This window comes from Eleginops maclovinus, chromosome 18 (assembly GCF_036324505.1).
Source record: "Eleginops maclovinus isolate JMC-PN-2008 ecotype Puerto Natales chromosome 18, JC_Emac_rtc_rv5, whole genome shotgun sequence".
Classification (NCBI taxonomy): Eukaryota; Metazoa; Chordata; class Actinopteri; order Perciformes; family Eleginopidae; genus Eleginops; species Eleginops maclovinus.
In genome coordinates, this window is record NC_086366.1 from 2,257,685 (window position 1) to 2,272,329 (window position 14,645).

Below are 14,645 nucleotides of genomic sequence, written 5' to 3' on the forward strand. Positions count from 1 at the left end.
TTTTGAGTTATCGAAACTGAAAGTCAGTAATAGCCTTCTTTGATACGCTGATGTGCTGAGTGTGTGTGTGTGTGTGTGTGTGTTTCAGTTGACCCAGAAGGAGTCTCTGGTCACGTTACTGGACAACCGGACGTGGGCCAAGCAGGGCATCGCCGAGGAGTTCGACTACATCGGACACTCTGCGGCCTGGAAACACCCGCAGGTCAACGTCTTCGTCACCCTCGTGCTCTTCATCGTCATGAAGGTAGGAGAGCAAGCCGTCAGAAGGATGTCATGTCATTGATTGCACTCAAAATATTGTCTCTGCTGTCATTGGGAACGTTGAAGTATTGTCAAGTCACTTCCTCCTTCCTCTTGGAGGCGGGACTTCAGTTCATGACTTTTTTTCTGCAGTGAAGTTTCAAACATTTTGCAAGATAGAGCCACCACTTCTCTGGAGGATGCAAACGATACTCGATTCAATTAAAGAACAATAAAAACATCTTGGAAAATGCTAACCATTCTGTAGCAGACAGCTTAAGTTGCTCTGGAGAAAACAAATGTAACTCGGAGGAAAAAGCAAACTTATTTTGTGAAAATGCAAAAGTTAGTGCGAGGAGAGACTCATTTCCACGCTCAGTATGATGGAAATGTTAATAGTCTGTTACTCTGCTTTAGTATATTCTTTATTAACATAATTAGGATGTGTTATTATAGGTTTAGCTACTCAGGAATATATAAGTCAACACATTTTACTTTTGCTTCTTTAAGTATGTTTTGAATACTTCTTAGCTTTTACTTTAGTCATATTTTGAGAACAGGACTTCTCTAAGTATTTCTGCATTACTGCTACCTATTCTAAAAAAATGCAAACTTTGCTCACTTTTATCAACACCTGCACACACACACACACACACACACACACACACACACACACACACACACACACACACACACACACACACACACACACACGTCCTTCACAGTGAGGCTGTAATGGCTCAGTGTAATTACAGTCTTTGGTTTCCCTGCATTCAGCGGCAGATTGCTCTCCCTCTGCCGCTCCGTAATGAACGGTTCTTTTATTCCTCGTGGCAGCCATGTTGTCTTGCTGCCCCCTTTTCATGCCAAGAATTTCAGTAAAAGCTTCCAGCTGCTAAACTTCTGAAATTAAAAGGTTGGTGGAAAGTATTGAGTTCCGGGAAGTCCATGTTGGCAGGTCAGCAGAAAGGCATCTTATATAAGAATGATGATAAAGGGTCACAAAAACAACTTAAAGAGACTCCGAATGACCTCTAAATCACCAGAGACAGAAAGAAGAACTATGGAAAGAATAAAGTAAATACTAAAAGGTGACTAAAGAGACACAAAATGATTATTAAAGGTCGCAAAAAGATACAAATAAACTGCAGAGACAGACACAATGATTACAGAGAGACAGTTACCTTCAAAGAGACAAGAGATGACTACAGAGACACAACATAACTAAAAAGAGACACAAAGAAACTACAACAGAACTTAAAATGACTTCAGAAGATATCTGAAAAGATTAAACAGGACTAGTAAAAGACACAATAGGACGACAAACGACGGTCACAAAATGACTGAAAAGATACAAAATGATTACAGAGGACAAAAGATGAAATCAAAGAGACTCGAATAATAAACAGAAAGTTCAGAAAGACGTCAGAAGCACAGCCACATGTGGGAGTTCACTGCACCTCTTTTAGCTGAAACACTGTGTAGCTTTTTAGCACACCTTAAAACACACACACACACACACACACACACACACACACACACACACACACACACACACACACACACACACACACACACACACACACACACACACACACACACACACACACACACACACACTATAACTATTCTAACAGTCTAAAGTGAAACTCTATTTTTAGTGGTGTGCAATTATTCTCATCAACAGCTCTCAAGGATTTTAATAATACAGGTGTGTTTCTGTGTGAGTCCTACTGAGTCCTCTGGTGTGTGTGTGTGTCAGAGTGACAGGGAGCTGGCTGGACTGTAATTGGAGTGGGAATAGTGGAAGGGCCCCTAAGGATCCCCCGAGGCCCCCGGGCGTTAGACTGTCCTCTGAATGTGACGCTCCCCGATGACTGATAAAATACATTCAGTCTAAATGTCCTGCGTCATACCCGATACCCTCCGCCCTCCTCCACTTCTCCTTTCTCTCCACTCTCTCTGCTGTGTGTTTTTTTGTAGCCTCGTGTTCATCTTATTTCATCGGTGTTTTGTCTAAAAGTTTTTATAAATCTGATCAACTTCCATCAGGCAGACACCAGTTATACTCTTCTAAGCCTTTACTGACACCAGTAACCAAAAAGCCCTTTATGTTTCTCATACTGCCTGTGCCGCAGCACCTCTTTTCACCCTCTGTCTGAAACCAGAGCCCAGTCTGCTGTGATTGGTTAGCTGGACGGCTCGGTTGTGATTAGTCAACCACTTAGGGATGTCCCGCCCCTTAGCCTATCGCGTACAATGTGTTAGCGCACTAGCCAATAGAAGCTCGAGAGGGAGAGAAACTCCTTAAGGGGGGAACACAGGGATTTTAGCGTTTGCAGACCATTTACATGCACTAAAACCTACAGAACATGCTGCAGGAAAGGGAAAACCAAAGAGAAAAGCACAATAGGGCCTCTAATAATTTAAGATGTCACATGGTTTCGGTTTTATTCCAAAGCCAACCAAACGTTGTATTTCTCCGTGGCGTTAAATGCTAAATTATCTCAGAAAAAACCATGACAAACATACAGGGACTTTTCCACTGTGTGTGCTGAGTTTATTTTGGGTAGTAATGCACAAAAGATGGAGGCAGCACTTTAGTAAAGATATTTGCATCTTCATTTTTGCTCAAATAAGCAAAAACCCAAAAGATCGTCCACAGTTTACAGCCGTGTGGGCGGGTCACCTGTATGCTAATTATACTTACTGGTTGAGTTGATCATCTCATGTAAAGCATTTCTTTCAATCTTAGAAAGCTGAAATTGTTGCCACGAGCCATAGAAGTGCATCTTAACATGCACAGGGTATGAGTAAAAATAATGTTGTTAAGGCCAGCTTTGTCCTTCAGAAAATGTAGATTTAAAATAAAGAGGAATTCATCAAATCGACTGAATTTATTCCATTTCCTTCCAAAATAGTTTCGCCCTGAAGCAGTTCCATGATTCTATCCTCATTAAATCCACCCTCAAAATTAATTTGGTTAATTGACTCATTCTTAATTGAATTTTAATGCGGAAGGTTTCCTAATTTCCTTCCCTTGATTTTAAACCAACATGGTGTGTGTGTTTTCCTCGCCTGAAGGCTTCTGCTCCTCACCTTCAGTTTAAAGTCCTCATAAATGTTGATGGTCCTGCTCTTCCTCACTGAGACGTACACTTAGATTACATTGGATTAGATAAGATGAAACTTTAATGATTCCTCAGAGGAGACGGTGAGTCAGAGGGGCTTCAGAGGATTGGAAAGGGCAATATCTACTGTAGGGGGAATTAAATAGTAATGCAGCAAATAAAGGTTATATATATGTGTGGAAATGTAACGAGTATCGGATCAGAAAAGATATGAAAGAAATGTTATTGTATTACCATTTTACCTCATCTCACAGGATGTAGTGTCTCTACTTTAAAGAGTCCTCTCCTGCTGATGTTCAGGTGTATATCAGTATATAGAGTGTCTACTTTAAAGAGTCCTCCTGCTGATGTTCAGGTGTATATCAGTATGTACTGTCTCTACTTTAAAGAGTCCTCTCCTGCTGATGTTCAGGTGTATATCAGTATGTAGAGTCTCTACTTTAAAGAGTCCTCTCCTGCTGATGTTCAGGTGTATATCAGTATGTAGTGTCTCTACTTTAAAGAGTCCTCTCCTGCTGATGTTCAGGTGTATATCAGTATGTAGTGTCTCTACTTTAAAGAGTCCTCTCCTGCTGATGTTCAGGTGTATATCAGTATGTAGAGTCTCTACTTTAAAGAGTCCTCTCCTGCTGATGTTCAGGTGTATATCAGTATGTAGTGTCTCTACTTTAAAGAGTCCTCTCCTGCTGATGTTCAGGTGTATATCAGTATGTAGTGTCTCTACTTTAAAGAGTCCTCTCCTGCTGATGTTCAGGTGTATATCAGTATGTAGCGTCTCTACTTTAAAGAGTCCTCTCCTGCTGATGTTCAGGTGTATATCAGTATGTAGTGTCTCTACTTTAAAGAGTCCTCTCCTGCTGATGTTCAGGTGTATATCAGTATGTAGAGTCTCTACTTTAAAGAGTCCTCTCCTGCTGATGTTCAGGTGTATATCAGTATGTAGCGTCTCTACTTTAAAGAGTCCTCTCCTGCTGATATTCAGGTGTATATCAGTATGTAGAATCTCTACTTTAAAGAGTTCTCTCCTGCTGATGTTCAGGTGTATATCAGTATGTAGTGTCTCTACTTTAAAGAGTCCTCTCCTGCTGATGTTCAGGTGTATATCAGTATGTAGTGTCTCTACTTTAAAGAGTTCTCTCCTGCTGATGTTCAGGTGTATATCAGTATGTAGTGTCTCTACTTTAAAGAGTCCTCTCCTGCTGATGTTCAGGTGTATATCAGTATGTAGTGTCTCTACTTTAAAGAGTCCTCTCCTGCTGATGTTCAGGTGTATATCAGTATGTAGTGTCTCTACTTTAAAGAGTCCTCTCCTGCTGATGTTCAGGTGTATGTCAGTAAAGTATTTAAACCGTGTATTTCTAAGACTAGTACCTCTTCTAGCACAGCACCATCCATTAGTACATATGAACCCATCTCTCAGGCCACAGGTGGTTGTGTTAATGACCATAAGCCATCTCCTCTGCACCCTCATCGACCTGGAGAAGGATCCGTGGGGGACCGTGTTTTTGCAGACGGTGATCACGTGACTGTGGTTGCCATGGTTAACTCTCCTTTTCCTTTGAGGCCACAGGAAAGTGCAGCCGGTCTCCTGTCACACTCACCTGTGTTGTTCTGTAAGCAGGCAGCTGGTTCAGATTACCGCTCTGCAGACGGGCTCTTAAGTAGTTTGTGTAAGGAGCTCCGTTTAAACACAAGAGGGGGGAGAGCAGGGGGGAGTCTGCACAGATGGGTGAGGTGAAAGGGACAGGTGCTTGAAGGTCTTCTGCTAACAAGTTTGTTTTTGTAGTTTAGCCCCTTCATTTGGCACATCTATGATTACATTTAACAGCTGCAGCTTTGGAGCTCATAGAGGGAGTTTAGAAACAGCACTTTACATCAAAATCTTAAAATTTGAATCAGAAATCTGTTTTATATATTATGAGTTTCATAAATATATACAATTAGCTTTAGAAATATTGGAATCTGCATTAGAAATCTTACAGATTGCATCACAAATATCACAATTTGCTTCAAATCTCTTATGAGTTGCATACAGATATACAAACTGCATCAAAGATATTATAATTTACTTTTAAAAATATCAAAATCTGCATTCGAAAATACATTTTGTATTAAAATGGCATCAAACATCTTAGAATTTGCATGAGAGATCTTGCATTTTCATCTAAATGTTTACTATTTGGCATCAAAATATAACAATAGGATGCATTATATACATTAGTGTCACTAAAACTGCACGTTGACAGTAAGTGTTTGAACAACCCTGGAAAAAAGACATTAACACCTTTTTGTTTCTGATATTGGAGCCTTTTGTTATATGCTGCACTGAAGTGCCTTTGATTGACTCTTCAGTTCAAATGGCTTACAGTAATTTTACAAATGTGTTTTAAACTCCCACAGCTTCACTAACACACACACTCCTCAGACATCAGGACCTCTGTAATGAAAGTAAAGTCTATGTTGTGAGTTCACACATCCTTCAGACCTTTCCAGCGCGTCAGAAGTTGTTTCTCTCCGGGTGTGGGAGGAGGAATAACAGATGGAAGAGGAAGACGATCCAAGAGACAAATTACTCCGTCTCTTTTTCCCATCAGGCCCATTTCTGTGTATTAAACTGTTTTGTGTCCTGGTAATCTCTGATTCTCTTGCTCTGAGTCATGATGGCGAGCGTGGGTGTGTGTGTGAACACCTACGCTCGTATCTGTGTGTGTGTGAGAGAGGTGTGAACACAGTGTTGGGTTACCGGAGGAGATCCATTACTTCACCATGGCAGCCGCCTTAATTACAGCTAACTATAGACGCAGCGGAGGGAGAGAGACGGAGCAATGAGTGTAATTAAAAAGTCTATTTGAAAGCATGACATTATTACGGAGGAAGTTTGTCTAATGGCTTGTACACCGCTCACATTTATACTTCTTATGCTGCGCACGCAAACAACGAATGGCTCAACTCTGGCGAAACACTGGCCTCGTTCAAGTTAAGAGTGTGTGTGTGTGTGTGTGTGTGTGTGTGTCTCAGGTATCACACATATCCGTCCAGCTTCACATTTTGCAGTAACTCTCATTTTCTTGCCTACTTACCTGAATAGATCCATACTACTTGTATATGTTAAGGTAAAATATGAAGCAACAGGTGCTGTAGGTACAAAGGAGCTACTTAGCTTAGCATAACATCTGGAAACAAGGGGAAGCAGCTACATGACAAGAACCATGGGGTGATAGAGTTATAGATTGACGGATCAAAATGAGATAAAATCACTTCTGATGTCCAAGAAACCGTCCAACAAGAAACTCCTTAAAAACATTTCAGTTTCTTACCTTTGGTTGAAGAATATGATAAATGTTGCCCCAGGTTAGCGGCCTTTGTGCTAAGCTAAGCTAACGTCTTGTCAGTGGTTCATATTCACAGTAGAACCATGAGAGTAAATAAGTGTAAATGCCCAAAAAGAGAAGCTTAAACACCCTCTGTTTGATTCAGTGAGTTACACGGCTTGAAGTGTTGTGCATTACACACTGTTTGGTTGTTGTTGTTGTTGTTGTTGTTGTCTTTCATTCTATGGAAACAAAGTATTCAACTCCCATGGGTTTAAAGGCACCAAAAAGACGTGTTGCATATACAGAAATCAACATAAATAGGGATCATTTTACCCAAAAGTACATCCCTGATATCCTGTTAAACAGGACAGTAAAACAGATGTAATCTCGTTCTCTCTTTCTGTGTTAATGAGTGTTACTGTGCACATTGTGCATATGTAGAATGATACTCCACGTAAAGCTCAACGCTGTATTTGTACTTAATGAGAAAATACATGTTCAACAGAGCACATGTAAACAGTGACTGATTTTCAGCCTCATATTTAATCACTCTTTATGTTGTTTCCAGATTGAGCACGAAGCAAAATGTGGCCTCCTCATAAGAAGTCAATTTGTGCATGAATATGTGTGTGTGTGTAGTTTGTTGGTATTTACTCCATTGGAGTCAAAAACCACGGAATAAGTTGCTGATTTTCTCTCAGATTAATGCCGAGACCGTTTGCTTCGTCAATGTCAAGGGTGTAATGATTGACCATATGTGTGCTGTAGAAATGATCAGTATTTCCCTCGCTGTGCGGTGTTTGAACTGGGTTTTAAAAAATGAGTAGTGATCTCTATACTTTTACACAGTTTTAAGAATCACTTTTTCTTTCCAATCCCCTTTAAGTCTTTTTTTTATTTAAACTTCCGACAATGCTCGCACATTGTCAGCGGTGACATTTCCCTCTGTTTGCCTTTTCCTAATTAGCCGTCTCTTCCGCTGGCCAGGCACAGTGACGGCCAATCGGCGGGTCCCGCTCATTACCCAGGGTTCATTTCAGTGTCTTTGTCAAATGAAGAGTGAAAGTGACAGCTCAGTCTCACCTCGGCAATAAGCTCCGCATGGCCGCCTCCTCGCTGATAGAGGATTCAACTTTTCTATCATCTGCAGGATGGCAGTGGAGAGTTAATTGAAATGCCACCCTGTTCCGTCTTTTTTTTATGAGTACTTTTCATCTAACTTTCTCTTGTTTCTGCCTTAGTTCTGGATGTCAGCTCTGGCCACCACCATCCCTGTGCCCTGCGGAGCCTTCATGCCAGTATTTGTCATTGGTAAGAAGCTGTGTGTGTGTGTGTGTGTGTGTGTGTGTGTGTGTGTGTGTGTGTGTGTGTGTGTGTGTGTGTGTGTGTGTGTGTGTGTGTGTGTGTGTGTGTGTGTGTGTGTGTGTGTGTGTGTGTGTGTGTGTGTGTGTGTGTGTGTGTGTGTGTGTGTGTGTGTGTGTGTGTGTGTGTGTGTGTGTGTGTGTGTGTGTGTGTGTGTGTGTGTGTGTGTGTGTGTGTGTGTGTGTGTGTGTGTGTGTGTGTGTGTGTGTGTGTGTGTGTGTGTGTGTGTTGCAATGTAAGTAAATGTGTCTGTGAGTGAAGTTGCTGAGAGTTACATGAGTAGATTGATACCACACATGTATACATCTATTAAAACTAAAGCCTCAACCGCTTAGCTTAGCTTAGCATTAGAAGCAGTGAGTGTGTGTGGGGGTGAAGTGCAATGTAGGTAAATGTGTGTGAGTAAAGTTGCTGAGAGTAACACGAGAAAGATTGATGCCACACTTATATATATGAGTCAAAACTGAAGCTACAGTTTTAATTGTAGCTTAGCTGTTTACCCTAGCTTAGCATAAGAAGCAGTGTGTGTGTGTGTATGAGCGTGTGTGTGTTAAAGCAGTGAAAGAAATGTGTCTGTGTGAGTGAAGTTGCTAAGAGGTACACGAGTACATTGATACCACACATGTATAATGTCTATTAAAACTAAAGCTATGACCAGTTATCCTAGCTTAGCATTAGAAGCAGTGTGTGTTGATGGGCCGGTGTGTGTGTGTGTGTGTGTCAGAGCAGTGAAAGTAAGGTGGGAAGTTGCTAAGAGTTACACAAGCAGATTCATACCACACTTGCATATGTCTGTTCAAACTGAACCTACCAGTGGTTAGCTTAGCTTAGCATAAATACTGGAAATTGGGGTTAAACACCTAGCCTGCATCTGTCCAAAGATGCAGATACCAACACTACAGAAGATTAGAAATCAACACCGGTCTGCCTGGTCCGTCAGGAGAACCTAACCAGAACTTTATTGTAATACTTAAACTATATATTACATCGCAGTATTAGTACTTTTACCTCATTTAAAGATCCGAATACTTCTTGTAACACTAGTTATTGTTCCCAGTGTAAAGCCCAGTGTTGATTGTATTCTCTGCGTGTGTGTGTGTGTGTGTATCAGGGGCAGCGTTTGGTCGTCTGGTTGGAGAAAGCATGGCAGCCTGGTTCCCAGATGGCATTAACACAGATGGCACCATCTACCCGATAGTGCCGGGAGGCTACGCTGTCGTGGGTAAGTTAAAGTGCCACAAACATGGCACCAAACTCTCTGTTTTCTCACTTTCTGAGTATTAGATAATGTTTTTGTTTTACTCTTTCTCCTCAAAGCCATTTAGACTTTTGCTCTAACTCTTAACTATATGATAAACTTGATGAGGATTCACTTCCTGATTCTTCTTTTTGGACATGAAGCACTCAGCTGAGTTGATTATTGAGGGTTTGCTTTACAAGTCTTCTTCTGTATGTCCGATATACGAAATCTAAATCCTAAATCATTTGATTATATAAACTTTTGTCCAGTTTCTTTACTTCACATTAGTTTCCTGTGATGCTTTAGTTCTTCCACTTGAGTAAAATGGACTTTTCTCAACACCGCTCGTAGAAAATGAATCGAGATAAATATTCCCTTCAGCTCCGGGTTAAGACTCTAACCAGACTCTGATTAAAGGAGGCACAGGATGTGATCAGACTCAAGCACTCGAGACAGAATCAAATTAAGTTCAGCAGACAAAACTTGAAAAATGCCTTCTAAACATTTCAGAAACCATCCGACAAACAACACACTCTCACAGCTCAAGTACTCGGGATCTACTTAAAAGTTTGAAGTTGAAAAAGGGAAAGAAAGAGTGCCGGTGGAGTGGTTGTCGGCCCTTGATTCTTGGGATTAAAAGTGGCTGAGTGATAGAATAGAATGAGTTATTTCCCACAAAGTCAATAATATGAAATATCATTCATGTCTTTTGTTGTTCCTTTGGACTTGAGAGAAGATTTTGCAATAGCAGATATCATATCCTATTGATAACAGAAGGTGAATTGTTGGTTATATTATGGTTGTGCATCCATAACTACAATCGCTTCATATAAATATAGAAAAACATGGAAAAAACAATTTCTCAATGTTTAAAAATCATAAACTGCAACTCGTTTCATGTCTTGCAAACGCCACATCTCCACATCAATATCCAAATAAATAAATAGAATAAAATATATTCAATTTAATACAAACATCAACACTTTACCTCCATCTTTTTGGCTCAAAACTGAAAAAACACAATATATTTCATGTCATGTCAACGCCAGCTGTCCGTCCATAACCACGTCACTTCATTTGAATAAATAAATCAAAATATTTTTTTCCCAAATTTTGACTTTTGGGAAATTTCTAAAATTATCACTTTTTTCATAAAAATTCTGACTTTTTTTGTTTCAGATTTTTTTCTAAATTTTGACTTTTAAAAATGTCTCCTTTTCTCATTATTTCTAACTCCTTCTTCGTGTGGCCCTAATCATCTTCTTTTGAGAATTCACACTTTTTTTCTCCACATATTTTTTTCCCGTCTTTTTTCTTTTTCACACTTTTGACTTTTTTACTCAAAATTTCGACTTTTTTGAATTTCTTAAAAATATCACTTTTTTCCTAAAAATCCGACTTGTTTTCAAATTCAGACTTTTTTTCTAAATGTCGACATTTTAAAAAAAAAAGGTTTTTTTTACCATTTTTAATTTCCCTAAAAAATCTGACTTTTTTTTCTCAATTTCGACTTTAAAAAATGTCCCAGTATTTCCTCATTATTTTAATAAATACACAAAATATACTTTTTCTGGCATACAATTAAGAAAACACATAGCCATAACCACGTCCTCTTATTTAAATGGATAGAAAATGTTATTTTTAATGAACAAAAACACTTCCTGATTCTTTTTGATTTATAAATATAGAAACAAAAAACACATTTTATTTCATGTCATGCCAACGCCAGCTGTAACCACGTCCATCCCCAATGAAGCAACGTGGCTCATGAGATGCAGTGTTGTTGTTGTTGTTGTTGTTGTTCTCTGCTGTGCAACCTGTTGACAGCCGTGCTCATCGTGCCTCTTCTCTGTAGCTGGTGACTCAGACCTTTTCAGGCTGGCTGACGAGGAGCCTCTTTCATCTCTCAACCGCTCGCTTTAAGGGCTAAATGTTAGGATTGGCAGGAGCATTTATGGGCGGGGGAGAGAGACTCACATTCAGGCCTAATTATGTTACAAGAAAGAACAACGAACACGTCTCTCACCCGCCATCTGCTCTCCTCTGTTTCTGCACTATATTTCAATGCTTTTCCAGTCTCTACTTTATTCTATATTTCATCTCATTTATCAGATTGGACTCGTTCATTTTCTCTGTTGAGCAGAGAAGGCACAATTTACCTCATGCTGCTTTTTAAAATTGCTCTTTTTCCAGATACATTGTTTAGGGGATGAAAACAACAAGGGGTTATTTGTATTAAACAACCTGAATAATTCGATTGTGTGGAGAGGAAATCTGGTCTGTTGGGCTGAGAGAGCCAGAGGGGTTTTATGATTCAGGGACGTAACACTTTTTAAATGATTTACTAAACGTGTATACAGTGTGTAAAATTGGTCTTCAGTTTTATTTCAAGTATTCCTACATGTGTCAAGCAGTAGGTTTAAGACTTACAACAATGAAAGCATGTCAAAATTGTATTTAGAAAGTAACACCTGTAGAAAAACAGAAAGCACATAAAAAATACCGTAAATTAAAACCGTTTTCAAAGCGGATGTTTTGCAGGGTTATTTATTATACTCTTTTTCAACAATATATTCCAGGTCTCAGATATATCCAGAGCCTGTTCTGATTGGCTGAAACACCAAACAGATCATTGTAGCATCCCATAAACCCCTCTGTTTCAGCCCTGATTCTGTGTCTGTAGCTTTAAATGCTAATGAGCTGCTGCTGGCCACGCCCCCTCTGAGAGATGATTGACACAATGGTGCTCTAGGAGGAGACAGGACAAAAAGAGAGGGGGGGGGGGGCATGTTTATGTAGAAAATACACGAGGAGGTGGATTTTGCATAATAGGTGACCTTCAAGATAAAGTGTGAGCAGAAACGGTTTAGGTGTAAGGTGATATTTGCCTCTGGTGCAAATAAAGAAACACCTTTTTGTATTTCTGGAAAGATACACAAGTAGCAGCTGGTAATTTTAAACCGTTTTCATTTTGATGGATGGTGCCCCTGAAACCGCTTCAAGGCCCTCCTTTATTTAGCACCAGATCCCACCTTGAAAACCACTGATCTAAACAATTGCTCCTCTTTTTTTTGCTCACCACCCAAAGGTGCGGCGGCCTTGTCGGGAGCTGTGACCCACACCGTGTCCACGGCTGTCATCGTGTTTGAGCTGACTGGCCAGATCTCACACATCCTGCCGGTGATGATAGCCGTGATCCTGGCCAACGCCGTGGCCCAGTCCCTGCAGCCCTCCCTCTACGACTCCATCATCCGGATCAAGAAGCTGCCGTACCTCCCCGAGCTGGGCTGGGGGCACCACGAGTACGTACAGTTTTATCATCTCAACATTACATTTGTATTATTCGTTTCAGTTGAAAGTATCACAGAAACAGAGCAGTGTTCATTATTACTATTTAAAATATTGACCAAACAACTAAGGACTTGTTGTTTAAATGAATCTCCAATTACCCGAGAAATTTGAATTAAGGACAAATCTACAGCCTGTTTGCTTAGCTTAGCATAAAGATGGATACAACAGTCCAAACATAACATGCTAAGAGGCGAGCTGTACAGATGTAGGTGGGCACATTTGAAGAAGGCTATGTTGGCAGAACTCCACCCAGCTACATTTCCACACACACACACACACACCCAACACATGCAGTACTACCATGCTAACTTGCCTAGCATTAGCATGATATTGTTAGCAACCGCTTACAATGCTACCCATGGGACACGTGTCACTTCTGATATGTTTGCTTTCATTTACTTAAACCCCTCTTCTGTTACTGAGCAAGATAATGGATCATTGAAAGCGGCACATGGGTGAACACCTAGCTAAGTTGAAGCTAGCTTGTTTGATTTTCCAATAGCTTGAGGGGAACAGGTGTTTCTCTGAGTACAGTATGGGGAAAAACTACTGCACGTTAACTTAGCTGAACACAAATATTGATATAACATGCTAAATAGTTAGCTTTAGAGATGTTGCTAGGCAGATTTTCTTTTACCTTTTGTTGGAGCTTTGCTAGCTGAACCACACTCAGCCCACAGGCTACATGCTAACATGTCACTCATTAGTATGGTATTGTAAGCAACAGTTGAAAATGGAAATGTGTCTTTTCTCACATGTTTTTGGGCATGTGTAGCTTCAGCAGGTTAGCTACCATGATGGAATATCCTCGTATGTGGAGCTAAGTTTGCTACCCAGGGTTGTTTGCTCTCAAGGCTTTTCTTTGTTTTCCTACGCTCACAGCTTTTATTGTACTGTAAAAGTCATGTTGGAACTAAAACTGTCTATAAGTTTGAATATTTAGTTTGCTTTACTCTGCAGACATCATGCTATAATATGGCTTTTGAGGTTGGTGTTAAAATCCACAGAGCAAACCTTCTGAAACCACTGAGAGAAATGTGCCTTAACAAAGAAGTTGGAAGTGCCTGGCTTAATGATTCAGCCTCATTGTTTTTTAATTGCTTTCATTTACATTATTATTTATTAACCACCCGCACAATACTGAACGGGATTACCAGCTGCTCTACGTCCTCCGAGCGTGATGCGGGGACATTTTTTTGAGGCGATCATTGTCATTTTGGCAATTCATTAGGGTGGAGACAATAGTTTGGGATGCATCATTTACAAATTGTCAGTGATGACAGAGAAATGTATTTCATCCTCCATCTGTTCATCATTCTGTGGTTGTAGCCCTGAAGACGTTTGTCTCAGTCCGGACCTCAGATGACCCTCACCGTCCATCTCTCGGTTATCCTTTTTTAATCTCTTTGCCTCCTCTTATTACTCACTGCGACCTGATGGCTTTACATCCCCTTGTGTGTGTGTGTGTGTGTGTGTGTGTGTGTGTGTGTGTGTGTGTGTGTGTGTGTGTGCCTGTGTGTGTGTGTGTGTGTGTGTGTGTGTGTGTGTGTGTGTGTGCAGGGGTTTTTCTAGAAAAATATAGTCTGTGTCTGAGGCTGTATTTGACACCATCTTCATATTTCTGGACTCATTTGGAAAATCTGCATTTTGGTTTGAGGCACCCGGTTAACACAGTGTGTGTGTGTGTGTGTGTCTGTGTCTGTGTCTGTGTGTGTGTCCAAGAAATTCAAGAGATCAGAGAACGCAGTCATAGTGTCAGCCGTGTTTTTCTGTGAGCTTAAGATGCGATGAGATCTACTTTATTGATCACAAATTGGGGAATGGTTTTGTTAGAGATTCAGGATTTAGTTTAACCTCGGTGGAAATTAATTACATTTAATTAGACACTTAATCGGGAACATGCGAGGAATCCTCTCTGTGTTGGTCTGTCAATAAACCATGAGACCATCATCAATCATAACCACACTATCAAATCATTTACACTCAGTGATGAACACAGCAGTCTCC

The 14,645-nt window shown here is 40.3% G+C and overlaps 1 protein-coding gene across 1 annotated transcript in view; it reads left to right on the forward strand.

Annotated features, from left to right (window-relative positions):
• clcn2c (chloride channel 2c) overlaps positions 1-14,645 on the forward strand; it is a 141,275-nt gene that overhangs the window by 89,083 nt on the left and 37,547 nt on the right. The window contains 4 exon segments of the mRNA XM_063907260.1: positions 89-244; positions 7,927-7,996; positions 9,159-9,269; positions 12,376-12,589. Of these exon segments, the coding sequence (XP_063763330.1) occupies positions 89-244; positions 7,927-7,996; positions 9,159-9,269; positions 12,376-12,589 (551 nt within the window).